Source organism: Tetrahymena thermophila (genome assembly GCF_000189635.1).
Source record: "Tetrahymena thermophila SB210 genomic scaffold scf_8254104, whole genome shotgun sequence".
NCBI lineage: Eukaryota > Ciliophora > Oligohymenophorea > Hymenostomatida > Tetrahymenidae > Tetrahymena > Tetrahymena thermophila.
Window position 1 is genome coordinate 136,307 of NW_002476052.1, and position 20,704 is coordinate 157,010.

Consider the following 20,704-nt stretch of genomic DNA (forward strand, 5'->3'; position numbering starts at 1 on the left):
CTAACTTAAATTAATTAATTTATTTATATTAAATTTTAATACCATATTTATAAATAACTATTTATATGTTCATTTATCTACCTAAATAATTACTTAATTAAAATACTAATTAATTAATATTTTGTTTCATTAAAAGTTGCCTAATAAAATAAGAATATTTTAAATAAATATATATACCAAACAAACTAATAATTACTATTTAATTACCTTACTCTTAAAAATTACAAATAAGGAGTCAAAATTATGAGGAATAATATTTTTATTAAAAATAATAATGAAATATTAATATTTAGTGACTAAAAATTTAGAATATTTTTTGGTTTTATTTTTTTAATCTTACCCTATTGTTAATTATTATTAATATAGTTTTTTTTTATTAATAAAGAATAATATTATTATTATTATTTTAAAAATATTTATAAATATTTATAGAAAAAACACATAAATAGTTTTTTGGGTAAACAAAGTTTATTTTATTATTCATTTGTGATTCATTTTAAGTTTTATAATTTTAATTTGCTTATTTGATTCAACAAATGAACAAGAGTTCATTAATAATAATTGCAAACACACACAGTTTATTTCTTTATTAATTTGCAAAACTAATTTATACTAATTTACAAATATATTAGAGATTAAAGATCTAAAACAAAAACTATTATTTTAGCATAAAACATTTTTTTTATAAATTTATTTTTAGAGGTTAATAAAGCATTAAAGGAACAAACATTTTACTTGAAAGTAACATGTTTTTACAGGCACTGAGAAATAAATCAAACACGCAATTAACTGATCGAAAGAGTGATTTATTAAATTATTTAATTCATTAGCAAAATATATAATCAGATATAATTTGTTTAAATAAAGGCATAATACAAGCATAACCAAGCGTTCCTAGTATAAATTCGATAGAAGACAAAGAGCTAGATAAAAAAAATGAAGTAAAATTCTTGTTTGGGATCAATTAGAATTACAAATTTACTTTAAGACAAAGAATCCATCTTGATCAATAATTTCGTAATTAAAAATGATTTAGATTTTTAAAAAGATATCTGTGGGAATAGCAAGAGCTGTGTTAAGCCAAACCCATGAAGAGGAATAAAAAAGCAGTAATTTAACATCAAATTAGAAAAAAAATATCAAATAATTATGATTTATTTTATTAATTTTATTAAGTGCAGTAAATGAAAGAGAAATAGCAACTTGAGATGGAGAAATATAATTAAAACCATAAACCTTCGTTTGGTACAAAGATATACAATAATCAGTTGATCAAAGGCATTACAGTAACGATTGAACCCTTGAGTAAAGAATAAAGAACTCAAGCAGAGTAAAGGCGAATGATAAACGATGTATTTTCTCAAGTAGAATCTATTTCAAAGCTCCAAGGTCTTAAGCCTTCATTTACAAATTTACCTTAAGATAATTAAAAGTTACCTCTTTTGCCAATTAATTCGCCAGTAAGTTTAAAGCAAACCTTTTTGTAAAGACAAGGTTCTTTAGACCATAATTCTATAAAAATGGCAAAGCATTTAATGTAAGCTAACTTAATGTAATAAGATTTAACTTAAAAGAGCTAACAAAATCAGCAAATTTTCGGATTAACCCAGCAAAACTAGCAAGGATAATACTAATAGAATTAATATTAATATCAATAGCAATAGCAATAACAGTTGTAATAAGTAAATTAGTTTTCTGGTAATTAGTAATAATAGCAAAACAACTATAGAAAAAACAACTAATTTAATCCTTTTGGAGGACCTAACTAGGCACAATCACAGTATTAAAATCAGTAGTCCAAAAAGATAAATGCCATCAAAGGCCAAGAACAGAATTCATTTGATGGTATTAAAATTACGTAAAAAAAGTGGAAATTATTTAAATTATATTAAAAGAGGATTTTAATATTGAAATGCCGAACTACCAAAGGTACAGGACCTTCTTTTTCAAGCCACTAGAAAGAGAAAACATGTTTGAAGGGATGAAATACATTTAATATGAGCAGTACATAAGAAAAGGTTGAATTAGTTATAAAAATAAATTGCTTTTTGTCATAAAATAAATACTTAAATTAATTAGATGAATAAATGCAGAACGTGATGGTCCTTGATTTGACAAAGATTCTTTCAGATAAGTGTTACACATTTAAAACATGTGTTGCAGATAAAAATAAGATGAAAAGAGTATTTATTTATTTATTTTTTATTTGAACATATTTAGTTTTATATTTAAAAAATATGCCAATATTAAAATATGTTAAATTTATAGATATTTGGATCTCTCAGACCTTAGCTAAAGTTAGAAGTAAATAAAAGATTGGAAGAAACGATAAGCTTATTTGAATCGATATCTTTTTTGTTGATGAGAGGTAAAAAAATGAATATTATATTTAAAAATAATCAAAATAACATTTTTCTTAATAGAATACAAAAATTGATATCAATAATTTTATTTGTTAATTCGAATGAGTTATTTATATTTTTAATAGATTTCAGGGATAACCTGCAGGATGTTGGGATAGGAGAATCACCTTTAGAGTTACATAAAGAAATAAGAACTTAAAATTTGAATATAATATTTAAGAATATGCACAAAAATTTTTACATTGAACATGTTTTTAATTAAATTTATGATGAAGAATTTCAAGAAAAGTTTATGGAATAAACACTGTAAGAATAGTATGAGATTTTAGTTACAATTAAAAAGAATTTAAAAACACTTTGTGAAAAAATTCAGCAGAGGATTGAACTTTATTAAAATCATCAAGATATTTACTAAATGCAATAGTTTAAGCTGGAAGATGATAGTGATTTCAAAGAATATTTAAAGTCAATTGAGTCAATTATTCACCAGACAAAATAACTTCCATCAACTCAGGTTGTTTTGGAGAAAAAGAAAAATCAAAAGAAACCTAACAAGAAGAAAAAATTACTTGATGACTCTTCTTTTGAGAGTAATAAGTCAATAGAAATATTGTATGATGTTTTTAGGACAAAACCCATACAAACTGAAGCCAAGGAACCATCTAAAAATGAAATGTAAGTTAGAAGAGTTGGAGGAAGCGTTTTAGTTTAATCTCAGTAATAAGTTTAACAGCCAACAGTACCAACAATTTAGCTTGTGAATACTCCTTAAAATTAAGCAGGTTTAGTTAAGCAATATTAAGGAGAGTAAACCAATTAAGCTAATACTAGTTAAGTTTAAGATTCTAATTAAACACCATTCAGAAGAAAGATTTTGAGGAACTTTGACTCACAATAAAGCACACCTCAGAATCAGAAGCCATTGATTGAATTAACTCATGCTGATTCAAGTAACATGAACAATAATGAAGAAAATAAAATCACTAATTAAAAGTCTTTGTTTTAGAATCAGTCAAATTTAATGCATTCATAGCAACAGCAATAAAACCTATAAAATTTTTCACAACAATAATCATAATTTAATCCAAACACACCAATTAATAATTAGCAGCAGTAACAATAAATTTAGCCTTAGCAATAACAGTAATAATTGAGAAACTTATAAAATACTCAGACAACAAAAGCATAAGGTTAAAAAAAAATAGAATTCTTGGAAACAAATAATAAATTAATGCAAGAACAGCACCAACCATATAAAAAAATGGTGATAAAAGACATGGGAGACGAGTACCTTGTATTCGAAGACAATCTCTTTTTATATGAGAAAACCTCAGATTTCATGAGAGACTGCATAGATTCTTATAGAATTATGTGTAGGCAAAAAGAATTTAACAAATTTGAGGATTACTCGTTAAGGAAGTTTCTTAGGTATTGCACCAAAGTAAGGTTTAACATCTCCGAATTGGTTGAATAATTTAGGTAATTAATTTAAATCTAAAAATTATGCCATAATCATTAAAAAAAATAAAAATATAAAATAAAATTTTATTTTTATTTTAGCTAATACTGGTATTTCTTATTAATTAGCATTACATTATCCTAATGAAAGCGTTAAATTTTATGCATATTATTTTAAAAGGAATTATTTAATTAAAATTAAATGGAGAGTTAATTAATAAGGAATGTTAGTAAATATTATTGATAAAAACCATTTTTATTTTTATAAACCTTATTTGAATGAATAATTTAAAGCTTTATTTTTAAACAAAATATTATATCATTATTGATAATTAATATTTTTATTAAATTATTTTCTACTAATTAAATATTTAAATTTAATTAACAAAATGTCATTTATTTGAAATTATTTTTTTAACAAATGATCATTCAGATAATAAAAAAAAACTTCTTTATTTAAAATATTTAAATAAACATATTTAAAAAGGTTCATTTAAATTTATTAGAGTTTTTGCATCCAATTAATAACATAAAATTTATTTATGAAAAAAGAAACTATGAAAAATCGATCGAGCAAAAGTTTTATTGGAAATCAATTATGTCTAAAACAATGTCCAGTACAATGAATTTTTAGTCTGCTTAAAAATACATTTTCAGGACAACTACAGCTTCTTCAATGTAATCTCCTTCAAAATTTTAATCTCAAGATTCCTAAGAGAACGTTCGTATGAAAAATTTTATAGATAACTAACTAATTTTTGTTTAAAAATAATTGAATGTGTAATAAATAGATGTTGAGTCCAAAAAGCAAAGGATAGGAAGATTGTAGTCAGTTTTATCTGATAAATTTAATTTTAGTAAGAGACAGGCACAGACAAGGGAATCAAAAGTAGAACTTAACAATTAGTAAATTGCAAATAATTTATTAAATTTTCTATTTATTTGTTCTTTTTATGTAAAAAGGAAATTTGAACAAGAAAAGTAACTTTTAATGGATAGTCATCTTGCTCCAGAGGAAGTCACTCACGTGATAGCGGACAATAGAAGAAAATTAGCTTTGTAGCGTCTAAGGAATCCTTTTATAGAGCCTTTTGTATTATTAATTAATTAAAATTGTCAATTAATTGTATAAAAAATTAAAATAGAAAAAAAAGCCTTAACTCCAGTAAAGCTAATCTTAGAAGAATTTAAATTAGAAAGGAAATTCAAAAGCAGAAAGTTAACAAGGTCAAATGTAAGAAGAAAATAAACAAAAATTAGGAAATAACAAGATATTTACAAATAACCAGTATCGATGATGGTCTAATTAGTATTTATGTATTTATTTATGGTATTTTTAAGGCAATAAATGATAGATTTTAGCAATACTTATCAATCTTTCTCAAAAAATCAAATTTACAAACAAATGAATTCTATTTATGTGTATTTCATTCTAATTTGTATATGAAACAAAATTAAAATTATAATTAGAATCGACCAATTTTGTTTAGAATTTGATTCCTTTTCTAGTTTTTGTTTGTTCATTTGTGATTGATTGAATTGAGAAAAGAAAAATCAATGTTTTTATGACTATAGAAAATTCATTGATTGATTATATATAATATATTTAGTATAATTATTATATAAATATATAGAAGAAATCTATAACATTTTTCCTTTTGTAAGGAGAATGATAAAAAAGAGCAATAATAATACACTTAAGAAAGAATACGGAAAATATTACAGATTAAAAAATATTAAATTTTAAATTTGTTTGGTTTGTTTGTTTTTGTTTGAAATCAAACGAGCATGCCCTTAAGACCGTCAATGAAGAAGACGAAGGTGGGGGTAGCATCTTCACCCTTGTAGTAAGAGAGGATGATAGCGTTTTCAGTGTCATAAGATTCGGGGGTGTAGAAAGTGAATTCTTCGAAGTTTTCTAAGATCCATTTAACCATTTCACCAGCACCCTTCATGAATCCTGCAACTCTGTCGGGGTTCTTTTCTTCTAAGTGTTATTTAACCTTCTTCATGTATCCCTTAATATAAGTAGTGTAATCCTTCTTACCGAAAGAGGTTTCTTGATATTTGAAGGCATCGATAACGTCCAAAATCTTTTAGTTAATTAAAAAACAAAAAATTAACAAATGAATTTATGTACTGCTCGTAATTAATTCTTCTTTGCATATTCAAAAATAAAAACTATGAAGCAGATATAATTCAATATCAAGCTTTGTTTATTATTCTTGGATGGAGTTTTGAAGAAAAATGAGAATTTTATTTTACCTTTTCAGCATCAGCCTTTCCTTCTTCTTCACCAGAACCACCGAAAGCGTTACCGCAACCAATATCGATATCAGCTTCGTTCTTGGTGATGTAGGTAGACTTAATTTCGACACCAACGTTTTCGTGGATGTAAGTGAACTTGAAAGAGTCGGAGACGATTTCTTCTCCAGAGAAAATATCAGTGTAGACCTTCATTTTTGATAAGTGGGTTTTACTTTTTTTTTAATTAAATTTTTTAACCTTTGAAAATATTAATATTATCCTTTACCTGATAGAAGAAGATATTCACAATTTAAAGGTAGTTAATTTAGACCCCACTTTTTTTTTGAATTATAAAAATATGTTTTTATCAAAACTTAACTTTTAACTCTATCTATCATTCATTAAAGATATATATTATTTCATTCATATATAATTAGATATATTCATACATACATAGATAAATAGATAGTTTTATTAACTATCAATATATAATTTTGATTTTTTTTAACTATTCATTCAAAAATTATCATTTATGCATTATTCATTTATTCATCAAACTCCCATTTAAATTTATTCTATCCCCCACCATAATAAACACATTTATACATTCGCTCATTCATTCATTTGTTTATTTATTTATTTATTGTTTGCTTATAATCGTATATTTATTTGCTGATTGTTTTTTCTAGTTCCATTTAGGGGGTTCAAGATTTATTTATTATTAGCTCTTACTATTTTTGCTTTTCATTCTCAATATATTTTTGGTCATTCATTTTTTTGCATTTGTTTATTGAATATCCTTTTTTTCTGTTATCTAATTTTAAATCAAAGTAAATGTGAATTAGTTTTCCGCCTAAAACGAACAATTGATGCTATTTTAATCAATTTATTTTTCTTTAAATATTTGATACTTAAAATATCTTTTGCGAAAAAAAAAGCAACAAACAACTTAACAAAAATTTACCTATTTCATTTGAAAAAAAATATCTTTGTTTTAATTTTTAATTTTTGAGGAGAAATATCTTTGAATTTACACAGAAATTAGAAAGGTTAATATTAAATCATATCTCCTTAACCTTGCATATATTAATATACACTATTTCAATAATTATACTAAAATTTATCCTAAACTACTGTCCTCCTCATATTATCTTCAATAAACTACTATGACCTCATTTATATTAATTTTGATATTTTTAGATTAAGCCATTTAACTCTGGTAAAATTTAATAACCACCTTTTTTTTTAATTTTTCAAAAACCTAAAAAAGACAAATTAATAAATTAGCTAAAATTCTATGCAATTTCCTATAAAAAGAAATCCTCAAATTTAATAAATGAAAACAAGCCAAAACAATTAACTTTGATCAATTTTCTTCATTGTTTTCAACATACTTTATTTCTTTTTCAAGCAATTTCATTCATTTCATATAAATCTAATAGTAAACCAAATCAAAAAATATCAAGTACTAAGTTAGAATTTAAGCCTTGGAAAAGCTAGATTTAAAGTAAAAAAAGTTAGTTAGCTTTTTAGTTAGTCTTTAAAAATGCACTCTTAATATTTTTAACTTAGAAACATAATAGAAACTTATTATAAATAAAGGGCAATATTTTAATATATATGATTCTTTCCCTTCTTAAAATAGTGAAATGTCTAAGCATTAAGCAATCAGAAAAAACCAAACAAACAATTGTTATATTTTAAAATTGAAAAGTTAAATTTATTTGAGCTTTTAAAAAGCAAAGAAATCAAAGCACTTCTTTCTAATCTAATTTAGATAGAATAAATGAACTCATTTCCAACAGCAGGATAAACTAAAAAAATATTAACTTGATATTATTCATTCAAGCTAGATAATTAGAATTTAGAATCCTTATTAATTAAAATCAAGAGTAAATAGAAGTAGTATAAATCTAATTTAGTCAATATTGTTAGAGCTTTTGAAATAATACAAAAGACTACTAATGGATAAAGAAAATAAATAAATAAATTCTTTAGATTTTCTAAAATTTAAAGACAGAATGAATATCAAATTAATTTTTTTGAAAAGAAAAACAAAAATAAAAGGAATCAATCACTTATAATATAATTTAGTTAATATAAATGTGTAAATTTAATACTAAAAAAAGCAATTAAAAGAAATAATCTTTAAATAGTAGGTATTAGGTAAATTCTAAAAATAATAAAAGGAATTTATTTGTTATTAAGTGTTAGAATATATTAAAAAACAGTGAAATTAATTAATTAATTTGTTTTGAATTTTCCTTTCAAATAAACAAATAAATTTTTTAAGATTTATTTATGCAAAACAAAAAAAAAAAGAGCAATTTTTAGAAATGTAATTTAATAAATAAAAATTAGTTAAGTGAATAAAAATCAAAAGAGTTAATTTTATTTTTAGATTCTTCAAAATAAAAGAAAAGTATCAAAAGTACTTTAAAAAAATCATAAAATAAATTTATTTTAAATATTTAATAAAAGCCTTAATTAAACTATGCAATAAGACATAGTTATTTCTTCAATATAAAAAATTATAGCTGTCTCATTCATTATTAAAAAAATTATTGACATTTTTATAATTAATTTAGGCCTTCCAATTTTAATTTAATTTTAGATCCCTTAAAAAAAGAAAAGTTAGAATTATATTCAGTAATTTAAAATAAAAGGAATTTATTAAAAATTTAGAATTTAGATTGTTCAATTTTAACCAAAATTTTTAATTCCATAATTATAAAGAAAAGTTAGAATTATATGCAATAAATTTAAAGAAAATAAAAGGTTTAAAAGTTAGATGCATAAAATGGAAATAAATAAATAAAAATTAATTTAAAAAAATTATCTTTGATTGTCTTATTTCTGTAGAGATTATATATGAATTAGATAGATCATTTACTTTAAACACGAATATAATAAATGTGTTTTAATTTTATTAATTTTTAGTAAGTTGATTTGATAAAACAAAAGATTTAATTAATTTGAAGAATGAATGTGATTGGTTTATTTTTAGATTGTAAGAAAAGTTAGAATTAGGTGTAGTATTTTAAAAGAAATTAAAAGGAGGTCGTTTAAATCTAATTTAGAAAGGAAATATATTTATTTACAATATAAATATTAATTAAAAAAGTTATTTGTTAATTATTTAGTTTTTAAGGGTCCTTTGTTAGTTTTTAGAAATTAGATGAAAAATCATTCTTTTTTGAAAGTTTTTTTAGTTTCTTCTTCTAATTGACTTAAGGTTTTCATTTGGTCATCGTTTAGCAACAATTTATCTTCTTCAGATATTTTCTTTCCAATTTGTTTGACATCTTTCATTGATTTTAGATCTGCTAAATAATATTACCTGTTTTTTGTTTGTTTAGTTTGTTGTAAATTTAATATAATTTTCTACTTATTTCTTAAAAGAAGAAGGATTCTTTCTCAATTAAATGAAATAAAAATATATTTTTTACCATTGCTCTAAGAACATTTCATATTATCTGCTATTTGCATCTTAGTGCTGTCTGAATTCCTATTTAACATACACATCGCCTATTTATGTTAACATATTTTTATTAATTTAGAAATTACTATAAACAAGCAATTTTGTAATAAATCATGTAAAAATATGCAAAATATTCACCAAAAGATCTCAACTCTATTGGCAATTTCTTTCTGTGAAGTCTTAAAATATCTAAGAAAACAAACAATCCTTATTTTTTTAATACTTTTAATTTATCACTCATTCTTTACTTTATCTTCACTATTTTTTTTCACACTTTGTTTATGATAAAAATTAATTCTGTATGTATGTAATTGTGAAATTTCTTAGAAAATCTTAAACAAACAACAAACTAATTAACTAAATAAATAGATAAATAAAAATCTATGCTACCAATCGCTTTTCTTTAATTGATAATTACAAATAAATACCAACACCAAACAACAAAACTAAAATTCTGAAATTGTTATTAATTATTCTACTTAATTAATTATACCTTATTAAATTCTAATATTAGCTAACTAGTAAATAAACAATATAAATTCATTCAATGTTCTTTTATTTATTATATTCATTGAATTTTATCTTATTCATTCATTTTTATTAATATTTTTTAAAAAATTTATTTGTGCTTGTTTTAATTTTGACTACAAAATAGAATTATTAATTTATTTTAAATAATCCTAGCTTATTAATTAAATAAGAAAATACCTTTCTTTAGTTAAAAAAATTTGTTTAAAAAATATATCATTTTTCATCTTTAATACCAATTTTCAAAATATTATTTATTTTTTTTTCAATAAATCAATTTTTTTTTTTCTAAAAAAGAAATTTTAATTTGATTTTTATATTTCGATATTATGAAAATAAACATTAGTTTAAATTTATTATGTAATTGCACTATTAAATATTAGGATTAAATAAAATTGTAGGTAATAAATGAGGAATAATTTTGCAGGATAATTATCAGGATGTTAACTATTTGTAATATATTTTATTTAATAATTGAAGTACTACATTCAAAAAAGAAGGAAAACAGAAAATATTAGACAGAAATGTAAATACAAAATATAATTAATTTTTAAAAATTAATTAATAAACTCCAAAATTAAGACAAATAAATGTTTTTTTGTAGATAATATAGTAAGTAATTAACTAATATAGCAAAAAAGGAAGTTAAATTTTTTTATTTATTTGATTTTTTGTTTATTTGTTTTTTTTATTTAATTGTTTGTTTTAAATTTTAATTTAATTAAAAAACCGATTCAAATTCCATTTTGAGTAATTTAAATGTATTTTTCATTATTATTGTTGCTGTTGCTGCCGTTTTACTAGGATTAAAATTTTTATTACTATTTTTTCTTTCTTTTATCTCTTATTTCATTCATTTTTTCATCCAAGTCTTTGATCAATGTTGAAACTAAGTTAAGGGATTTCTTAAATCCTTAGTTATTTAATCTAAGTTACTAAATGTTAGTGCTACAGTTTTTAAGTTTTTACTCTAATGATATCTTTTTAGATAAATCATCTTGTAATTAACAAGAATTATTTTGTGAATCTAATTTAATTGGGCTATTTTAATCATCAACTAAATGTTCACCATTAACTTAAGCCTAAGGTTTGTCTGAATTTTCGTTTTCTAGTTCAAAATAATCATTAAAATTAAACAAGCATTCAACATAAAAATAAATTATTCTTACATTCTAATTTTCCATCTGAATTTTCAGCATTTGCTTGTTTTTCTTTTTAAGGAGAATCTTCTTCGTTTCTCTATTTGATTTTTAATACATTTTATTCAAGTGCTTCAATTTTTTTTTGATTTTAAACTTAAACCGCAAAAAGTTCTTATTCTGTTTCTTTATTTTTGTATTTTTTTTATAAAAAGATGAATTGAATTAAAATCCAAAATATAAATTAACTCATACCTTGAAGTTGTTGCTTAAGTCTTTCTATATGTTCTTATGAATTGTTTTTATTATCTTCTAATTCTGTCTATACTAATGCTAATTCCTCTAAAGATTAATCGATTCTTGCCTCCAAATCAGCGACCATAGCTTCAAACATCCTAGATTAATTAATTTAATATTTCAAAATAAAGAGATTGCTTTTGCTAACTAAAATCTACCTATTTTGAGATATCAAAATCTCATTATCGTTTTCTAAATCAACTTTAATTTTCTATGCTTGCATATATTTTTCTTCTAATACTTTTAAATCTTGCTTATATCTTTCTTGTTCTCTTTCTAACCTAGATATCTAATCTTCATACTGACTCTGTATTTTTTAATGAATAATTCATCCTATTGCATATAAAATTATCAAATAAACAAGCTAACCTTATTCTTTTTAAGCTAATCCTTCATTTAAGCTAACTACTCTTCCTAATTTTATATTTTTTATTCAGCCTCTTGCAACATTTATTCTAATTCGCTCTAAATTTCATCTGTTGTTGCTAAAATTGTTAAATAAAAATAATTGCATTAGCGAATAAAACCGGATTTAATTCTTTCAATAATAACAATTCTAATGGCTATTGCTAAAGAATTTTGGTATATGCTAATAAATACCTTTCAATTCTTCGTTTTCCTTTTTTAAATCTTCGAAGTCTTCTTTGTATTGTTCGTAGAGCTTTTTATAATCTATTTCCTTACTCATAATAATAATTCGCAAAAATTTATATTAATTTTTAATAGAGTTAAAATAACTAATTAAATAATAAATTAATTGATAATATATTCAATACATGCATACATACATACAGCTTATTTTTGATTTTAAGATAAAGTTAGAACTTTAATTTTAATGGTATTTTAACAAACTTTTCGAATTACAGCATTTTTCTCTTTTGTTGCAATCTTCAGTAAAACTCATTAAATATTTCTATTAATCAATCAAAGAATAAATAATCTATATTTTTTTGCAAATAATAAATTTTAATCTAATTATTTATTTTGAATTTTGGCAATATTCTGTTTTATATTTCAGTAAAATAATGCGATGCATATTTCACTATTTTAAAACCAAATTTAAGACCTTCAATTTAACGATTCTTATCAGTTAGATTGTTTGAAACTGCTTAATAATAAATTTATGCAAAAACATATTTTTTTATTAGGAATTATTTATTAGTAGAAACATATTTTATTAAAATTTACCTATAATTTATTTTAAATATAATATTTTTATTAATACATCAACTATTTTTTAATTTTATAAGCATTTAAGCTTAAACAAATGCCATATTAAGTTGTTTATTCTAAAATTTATCCTATAAATTTACTGATACTTTTATTTTTCTAATATGGAACAAAATCAAAAAATTAAAAAAAGGTACGATAGATCGACTGACGGTTTTATCATCAAATCATTTGAATAAATTTAAAAAAAAATTATTTAATTTATTAATCAAAAAGGGGGTAAATAATAAGGAACCTCTTACTGTGATAAATACCTTTGATGGTAATTGGTTAAATTTTGCTTACTTTGTTGAATCCTTCTCCCTCCCCACCCCCCTTATTTATAGATTAGTCTTATTTTAAACATTAAATTAATACTTTACTCAAAATTAATTTTTTGAAAGTAATTTTTCTTAATTAAATTGATTTTTAAATTTAATTTAGCAGAAAAGAAGATAAATATTTTAGTTAAAATATAAGTTTTTATTGTTTTATTTTAATTTAGATTTTAACCTTTTTTGTTTGTATTTCAAATACTCTTAAAGACATATTTATAAATAAGTTAATTAAATTAAAAAGATACTTTTAAAACAATTTATCAAATCACATTAAATAATAATTTAATTGCTTTCTGAGATATTTCAAAGACTTTTAAATGCAACTTGATTAATAAAATAAATCAAAAAAGCTCTTTTGAGATATTTTAAAAAAAAATATTAAATAATAATTAAATTACTTTTTTTTACTATTTTTTGTTCAAATTTTCTAAATAAATTAAAGCAAAAATAAACTTTTTAGATAATTTTTAAAATAGATTAAATAGTATAGCTTGTATTTGTTTTATTATAGTAATATTTTAAAGCAAAAATATGCTTTTGAAATACTTAATAAAATAAGTTTAAATAAAAATTTTTTTTTTTTCATTTACTTTCTTTAAATAAAGAATTAATATTTAGAAAGAAATATTAGAATTATGCTTTTTGCAAAATAATGTGTAAGAAAGCTCAAACAGAAATAAATGTTTTGATAATTGTTATTCAAAGTTGATATTAAAAGAAAATCAAGACAAAGTAAAATATTTTAGAAATGATATTCGATTATTAATAAACAATTTATAGAAATAAGATACAAACAAATAAATAAATGGGAATTATAAATTTTGATAAAAAATAGAAATGAAATGTGATAGATATTATTTTAATATATTAAAAGTCGAGAATTTTCTAACTTTTACTTTACAATTTTCTAGATATTTTGTTAATACAAAGGTAACAAGATAATATGATGCTATCATTAATTAATAAATAATTTAATCATTTAATTAATAAAAATAAGATTTTGTAAATAAATCAAACAAGCAGTCTCAGAATATATAAAAAAATATTAGATTTCTAAGAAATAAATATAAAAATTAATAATTAAGTCAAATAGTTATGAGTTTCGCTTCTAAGTTAATTACATTAGGCGCTGGTATTTCAGGTCTCGGATTTTTCGTTGGTAGATTTTTCTTCACTATCGATGCTGGTGAAAGAGCCATTATGTTCGATAGAGCAAACGGTGGTATTAAAGAAAAGATCTATGGTGAAGGAATGCATTTTTATATTCCATTTTTTTAGGTAAATATTTGATTTCTCTTTTAAATAATTTATTGCTTATTTAGAGGAAAGATCAAAATAATGCTTAGTAGATAAGAAAATATAAAATAATATTTTATTTTATATTTTGCAAGTTTCAGCTTGTTTTGAGCATAAGATAAAACTGAATAATTAATGATGAATTTGGTCAAAAACATCAAAAATAAATTAAAAAAAAAAATCATGAAAGAAACAAAGAATAAATGAAAGAAACAAAGAATGAATGAAAAGCAAATATTAAAAATAATTTTATCATTCATTTTAAAGCTTGAATTAATGCAATATTTGATTTTGTTTTATAAAAAATAAAAATAGAAACCCATCACTTTTGCCATTAGATTGCAAAGCAAGACTATCACTTCTCAAACTGGTACAAAGGATTTACAAACTGTCGATATAGCTCTTAGATTATTATTTAGACCCGTAGAAAGCTAACTCCCTAATATTTATTTAAAGTTGGGAACTGATTACGATGAGAGAATTTTACCTTCAGTCGGTAAGGAAACTTTAAAAAGTGTTATTGCCCAATACGATGCTGATCAAATTTTGAAGCAAAGAGAAAGAATTTCATAAGAAATTAGATAATAAATCATCCAAAACGCCAAGGAATTTAATATTATATTAGACGATGTCTCCTTCATTCATCTTGGTTTTATGAAAGAATATGCTAATGCTATTGAATAGAAGTAAGTTGCCTAACAAAACGTCGAAAGATAAAGATATATTGTTGATAGAGATGAATAAGAAAAGTAAGCATAAATTATTAAATCTGAAGGTGAAGCAGAAGCTGCTATTATGATTAACAAGGCTGTCAAGCAATTCGGTGCTGGTAAATTTATAAATTTCTTTAAATTATTAAAATGTATTTGCATGGTTAATTTATTCTATTTTAATTCAAAAAGCTCAAATTGAACTTAAGAGACTTGAAGCTGCTAAGAATATTGCCGAAACTTTATCCAAATCTCAAAACATATCTTTTGTTCCTTCAGGAGCAGGTCAAGGTGGCAATGGATTATTGTTAAATGTTAGAGTTTGATAATATTACAACAAAATTTTAACTATAAAAAAAGTAAAGAATTATCTAATAAACCTTTAAGTATTTTAGTGTTTTTTTATATCAAATTAAATACCAAATGTATGTATTTATGTATACTCTAAAAATATCTAACTAATTAAATAACTAAAATACTAAATTATTCTTTATAATCTGACTCTTTAATAAAAAATTTATAAAAATAAATAAAATGAAATCTTAAGTTAGAATAGAAATTAATATAATTATAATTTTAAACAGTGTAAAACCCAAAAAGCTAATTAAAAATCAAAATCTATAAATCTAAGATTTATAAACAACAATTTGAATGAAAAAATTATTTTTCAAAAATATTTTTGTCTTATTCTAGAACTATCTTACAGTAAATCTTATTTAAATATTTAGTTTTTTAGTTAATTAGTTATTTAAAAAAAATTTTGCTTAGAATATTAAAAAATAAATTGAAATAATTATATATTCCTAACAAATTGAATTTATTTTTAAAAATAAAAGTAAAATAAACAATTATTAATTTTTTGTTGGATATTATTAATTAATTTAATAATTGATTTTAATAAACTTGGTAAGAGATTATAAACTAATGCGTTTTTTACAAAATATAAGACGAAATAACAAAATGGTTTAAGCATACTTACAAATAAAAACATGAATAATAAATGGAATTTAATAAAACATAAAATAATAATGCATTCAAATTTTTAATTATTATAAGCTAATCGATTGAACGAATAACTAACTACTAATGAATGAAATCATATTAACTTGACTTAATTAATTAAAGTTTATTTATTCTTCTTCATTCAATTCTCATTTTCTATTTAAATAATTAAAAAATTTTTAATCTAAAAATAAGGAAAATTAGATAGATTATTTTTACCATATTGTTCCTCTTGGTATTCCTGCTCTTGTTGCTATTCTGTATTTTAAATATTTTCATCGTTATTTTACTCATAATCTTACTAGTGGTGTTGATGTTCTTCTTGTTAATCATATTCCTTTATTTATATATTTTATTCATGGTGGTGTTAATTTTCTATAATTTCATCTTTTTCTATTTCATTAAGACGTTTTTCTTTGTATTTCAAGAATTCCTTGTGATCAAACACATGCAAGAGCTTGTCATAATAAACTTTTTCTGTGTCTTTTGAATCTTCGTAGATTTTCATAATAATATAATCAGTGTGTCTTGGAGAAAACTCAGCATCACAATAGCTCATAGCTTTCTCTAAATCTTCTAACTTACAAACACCATCTTAATATCCTTCTTTCTTTTACTTTGTGTAAAGTTGGATGTTTTCTTTCAATCCCGAAGAGAACTTAGTAAAAATCTACACAAAATAATTAAAAAATTTTATTAACAATATTATTTTTGATCAAATAATTTTCTTACATCTGACACATCTTCATGAATTTTGAGCTCCTCTTTAGGACTAAGAATTTCGTATTTACCAACTAGATTCCTAAATACAGTTTTTATTACACTTATGTCATTAGATCTAGTTTCATCAAAGATTATTTTATCCTCCGAATTATCTTCCACCATATATCTTGCCACAGACAAGGCATCATCATCGTTCGCTATGCAGAAAGGTTCTCTACAAAAATATTTTAAAAATTCATATTTAATATAAACAAAAATTTAAATTCAAAAAGTTTCTCATTAGTGATTAAATTTTATTAAAACTAAATAATAAATTTAAAAAATATTTTTTTTAATATTGAAAATAATTTTGTAAATGAAAATAAATGTTGATTAATGAATTAATTACTTTTGTAAAATAGCAACAATTTCCATAATATTGGCTTTTCCTCTCTTTCTTAATTCAGGTGTAATTAAATAATGATCAATTTCTTCAAATCTGATTTTCTTTGTTTTTAAACTGAATCTTAAATCTTTACCGATTTTGTTGACATCATATAAATTAACTCTTGGCATTAATTTTTTTTAAAGCAACTCTGATGGTCTTTTGGAAGAATTGTTTCTTATTTTTTCTTGGATTTGTGCTTACAAGCTTGGAACATTTTATTGCTTTTACAAATCTTTGTTTGTATTTTCATAGTTAGCTTAAGATGAATATTATTACTAATGCTATGTAGGGTAACTTGAACTGTTATTTTCACTTGCTTTATTTTAGTGGAATTATGAGTATTATTGTTGCAATTATTATGATGATGCTTTTTAAGTATAAGGAGTCGAATCTTAGCTTTCATTTTTTTTCTATTTAAACAATTAATCAGAATCAGCTCTGACAAGCTCTGTGACATTTTAATGTTGCTACTATTCCAAAAGATCTTCCAAAGCTTTTATTTTATCCTCTAAATTTTTATTCATCAACTATTCTTAGTTATAATTTCTTTCAGCTATCTCTTTTTGTATTCTAATTGATTCAATTCTTTCCTTTTAATGTTTTAAAAAGTTTAAAATAACAGTTTATCTAATGCAAAACATACTTGCCATTCCTGAGTATCTCTTCTTTATTTATCCTCTAATTCTTTTATTTTTTCGATCTTGATCATCAACTAATTGTTTAATTTGCCATTCTCTTTTCCAATCTTTTCTAAGTCTGCTTTCAATTTAGAATTGTAATCAGCTAACCCATGATTCTAGTTAGAATTTTAAGATTACTTTCTGCCATAAGGAGAATTCATCCCGTCCATTCTACTTTTTCTAAGCTCTTCCTCTTACTGTTAAATCTGTTTTTGCATAAACATTTTTTCCTTTTAGAGGCGTCTCAACTATCTGTCACATTCCTTTTCTCTCACCTTAATTAATTGTTATTTAAATATTAAAAATATTATTTTTTATTTAGAGATATTTTACATTTATTTCATTTTTTTCTTTCTCTAATTTTTAAATCAAAACAGCCATTTCTAAATTGTCATTTTTAAGAGCTTCAACTTTTTTGTTTAAACCAACTAATCCATCTCCAGACCTTGTAGATCCTCCAGTTTGATCGCTAAAAAATAAATAAAAATAATTAATATTAAATATATTTAGTTAAAAATAATGTCTCACAATCCAAAACCTTAGTTGACTTTAAGACACTGATCTAGCTTGCTTTTAAGTTTAATGCACTCTTCCCTTAAAACATTAACTTCTATCTATTATAAAATTCATAACAAAAATCTTAGCAACTCCTCTCATTTCTATTAAAATAAATACCTCTAATTCTTAAAGCCTAGTTGTGGTAATTTGCCTCTTAAAGTTTTCAAACTCAATATTTTTTTGTTCTATTTCTTTGAGACACTCCTTAAGCTACTTCCTGAGTCTGATACTTAAAGCATTCTAAAATTTAATAAATTAATTTTACTTTTATTTTAGCTAATTATTCTAACAATTTCTTTAACTTAATTAAAATACATTTAAAATTTAGTATTTTTAAATAATTTTTAACTCTCATAATTGATTCGTTATTCAATTTGTGTGAAAGATTGAAAGATTTGAAATTTTTACGTTTTTAACCTCAATAATTTTTTGAGAAAATAAAGAGCTTTTAAAATACTTAAAAAAGTTAAAGAATTTAATTAGAAATAATTAATTCTATTTGCTGAAAACTTAATCACCATGTGCAATACTTTTATTAATTTGAATAACTTTTACCTCTTTTTATTAATTTGCTGTTCCAGATGAGGATTTGATATTACCTTCTTCAATAATTCTTTCAAATTTCTTGGCTTCCCTCTTTATGGAAAATAAATAAACAAATGATTCAGTGAGGTGATAAAAAAATAAATTTAATTTACTTCAAGATTTAAATTTTTTGTTTTCAGTTTCAAGTTCTCCTCCTAAAGTACATTTATTTAATTTCTAAGTTGTAACAAATTTTCATAAAGCTTTTCCTGTTTATTTTTAATAATGAATAAATTGCTTCAAATAATTTAATCCTACCTTATCATGCAGTATGTTATTAGGAATCTTTTTGTTTGGTTATTGATTCTTGTCAAAGAAAAATGCTCCTGATGTTGTCCTAGTATGTTTACAAATAATTATTATTATTTAGCCATTCATTTTAATTAATGTAAAAATTAATATTTGAAAATTAATCCTATACTGTCCGTTTATTTGAGGCATTTTTTAAGATTTGGTTGTGGATTAATTATAGCTTGGATCATAAACTCCATTTTATGTTGAAACTGTGCTAGGACGGATATAACTCGATCTATTTGCTTTTAAACTTCCTGCAAACTTGGGCGATAACACGCCAATACGCTAATTGTGGATATTTGCTTAAGAATTACTTAACGAGCTCAAATGCGCTTATTAATTATTCTATCCATAAGATGTTAGTGGGCGCTTTTAGTAGAGATAATCATTCTGCATTTATTTTTTTTATTTAAATAATCTTTAATTTTTGCATTTTTTAAAAAGTTTTATTTAAATCGATTATTCAGCCATTTTTTCAAATGCTCAATTATTCTCAATTAGTTTAAATAAGACATCTCAAAATAATATTTTTACTTCCTAAGTATCGATTTTCCCTGCTGCCGCTCCTGAAGGAGCTGCGTTTTAATTGCTCTGATACTAATTATCAAATTATTCAGACATTTTAATTTAATCTTTATTGTTAAAAATCTATCTATATATTTATATATCAATCAAATAACCTTTAAACAATTAATGAATAGAATGTTAATAACTTATTATAATTATTATTTATTTTTTTGATTGTTATATTTTATTAAACGAGTCCTTTCTTTTAGATTGACTGACTGACTGACTGACCGAATCAATGACTGAATGATTTATTAAATTAAAGCAATGTTGACTACTTTTTAATTCATATTATACTACTTCTGATTTCTTATTTAAAAGTAAATGCACCTATCTATCTTTTTGCTACAAAAATAGATACAACCAATTTATGCTAAAATTAGTTTAAACAAAATCATTTGATTTGGATTTATTAAAATAATCTTTAAAAATAAGTTAACATTTTTATTTGACTACTTCAAATTAAATAAATAAAATATAATTTAATTTTATTAAGTTAAATAATGATAAATTATTTTTATAATTAAAATCATAAGCAAAATATTAATTTTAATTCAGTTATATTTTCTTTTGATTAAATATTTTTCTATTAATTATTCCTTTAAATATTAATTTTATTTAATAATAATTTTTTTATTAATATCATGACATAATACTATTAATTAAATAGAAAATAAAAATACTTAAATTCAGGTATTCAAAAACTTACAAATTAGAAAAAAAATAATTTTTTAGCCATTGTTGTATGTTGCTTTTTTAATAGATTGACATCAAATATGGAAAATAATTGGAAAGAGGACAA

The 20,704-nt window shown here is 22.2% G+C and overlaps 6 protein-coding genes across 6 annotated transcripts; 2 read left to right on the forward strand and 4 right to left on the reverse strand. All coding sequences in view use genetic code 6, as the record gives it.

Moving 5' to 3' along the window:
• Positions 1-536: 536 nt before the first annotated feature.
• Positions 537-5,268, forward strand: TTHERM_00713130 (hypothetical protein; the record flags this gene model as incomplete). Its single annotated transcript, XM_001025865.3, has 11 exons — positions 537-801; positions 868-941; positions 1,037-1,109; positions 1,177-1,845; positions 1,896-2,018; positions 2,080-2,183; positions 2,269-2,368; positions 2,489-3,842; positions 4,374-4,546; positions 4,613-4,727; positions 4,785-5,268. The coding sequence occupies 11 exons, from the start codon at positions 537-539 to the stop codon at positions 5,266-5,268; spliced, it is 3,534 nt and encodes a 1,177-aa protein (XP_001025865.3).
• Positions 5,269-5,599: 331 nt separating this feature from the next.
• Positions 5,600-6,281, reverse strand: TTHERM_00713140 (translationally-controlled tumor-like protein; the record flags this gene model as incomplete). The annotated part of the gene is made up of 2 exons (XM_001025866.3): positions 5,600-5,914; positions 6,087-6,281. 2 exons carry the CDS (start codon positions 6,279-6,281, stop codon positions 5,600-5,602), a joined length of 510 nt encoding a protein of 169 aa, XP_001025866.1.
• A 2,973-nt stretch (positions 6,282-9,254) lies between these two features.
• TTHERM_00713170 (complex 1 LYR-like protein) lies at positions 9,255-9,790 on the reverse strand (the record flags this gene model as incomplete). Its single annotated transcript, XM_001025869.1, has 3 exons — positions 9,255-9,408; positions 9,518-9,596; positions 9,688-9,790. The coding sequence occupies 3 exons, from the start codon at positions 9,788-9,790 to the stop codon at positions 9,255-9,257; spliced, it is 336 nt and encodes a 111-aa protein (XP_001025869.1).
• A 1,021-nt stretch (positions 9,791-10,811) lies between these two features.
• Positions 10,812-12,258, reverse strand: TTHERM_00713180 (hypothetical protein; the record flags this gene model as incomplete). The annotated part of the gene is made up of 6 exons (XM_001025870.2): positions 12,114-12,258; positions 11,883-11,998; positions 11,672-11,820; positions 11,472-11,611; positions 11,247-11,402; positions 10,812-11,185 (listed from the first exon to the last, which is right to left on the reverse strand). Exons 1-6 carry the CDS (start codon positions 12,199-12,201, stop codon positions 10,812-10,814), a joined length of 1,023 nt encoding a protein of 340 aa, XP_001025870.2. The 5' UTR covers positions 12,202-12,258.
• A 1,897-nt stretch (positions 12,259-14,155) lies between these two features.
• Positions 14,156-15,392, forward strand: TTHERM_00713190 (SPFH domain/band 7 family protein; the record flags this gene model as incomplete). Its single annotated transcript, XM_001025871.3, has 3 exons — positions 14,156-14,338; positions 14,672-15,185; positions 15,259-15,392. The coding sequence occupies 3 exons, from the start codon at positions 14,156-14,158 to the stop codon at positions 15,390-15,392; spliced, it is 831 nt and encodes a 276-aa protein (XP_001025871.2).
• An 818-nt stretch (positions 15,393-16,210) lies between these two features.
• Positions 16,211-20,037, reverse strand: TTHERM_00713200 (hypothetical protein; the record flags this gene model as incomplete). The annotated part of the gene is made up of 13 exons (XM_001025872.2): positions 19,870-20,037; positions 19,463-19,725; positions 19,300-19,378; positions 19,155-19,250; positions 19,012-19,092; positions 18,574-18,696; positions 18,427-18,512; positions 18,232-18,367; positions 17,862-18,173; positions 17,180-17,808; positions 16,801-17,005; positions 16,288-16,738; positions 16,211-16,224 (listed from the first exon to the last, which is right to left on the reverse strand). Exons 1-13 carry the CDS (start codon positions 19,954-19,956, stop codon positions 16,211-16,213), a joined length of 2,562 nt encoding a protein of 853 aa, XP_001025872.2. The 5' UTR covers positions 19,957-20,037.
• Positions 20,038-20,704: the final 667 nt, after the last annotated feature.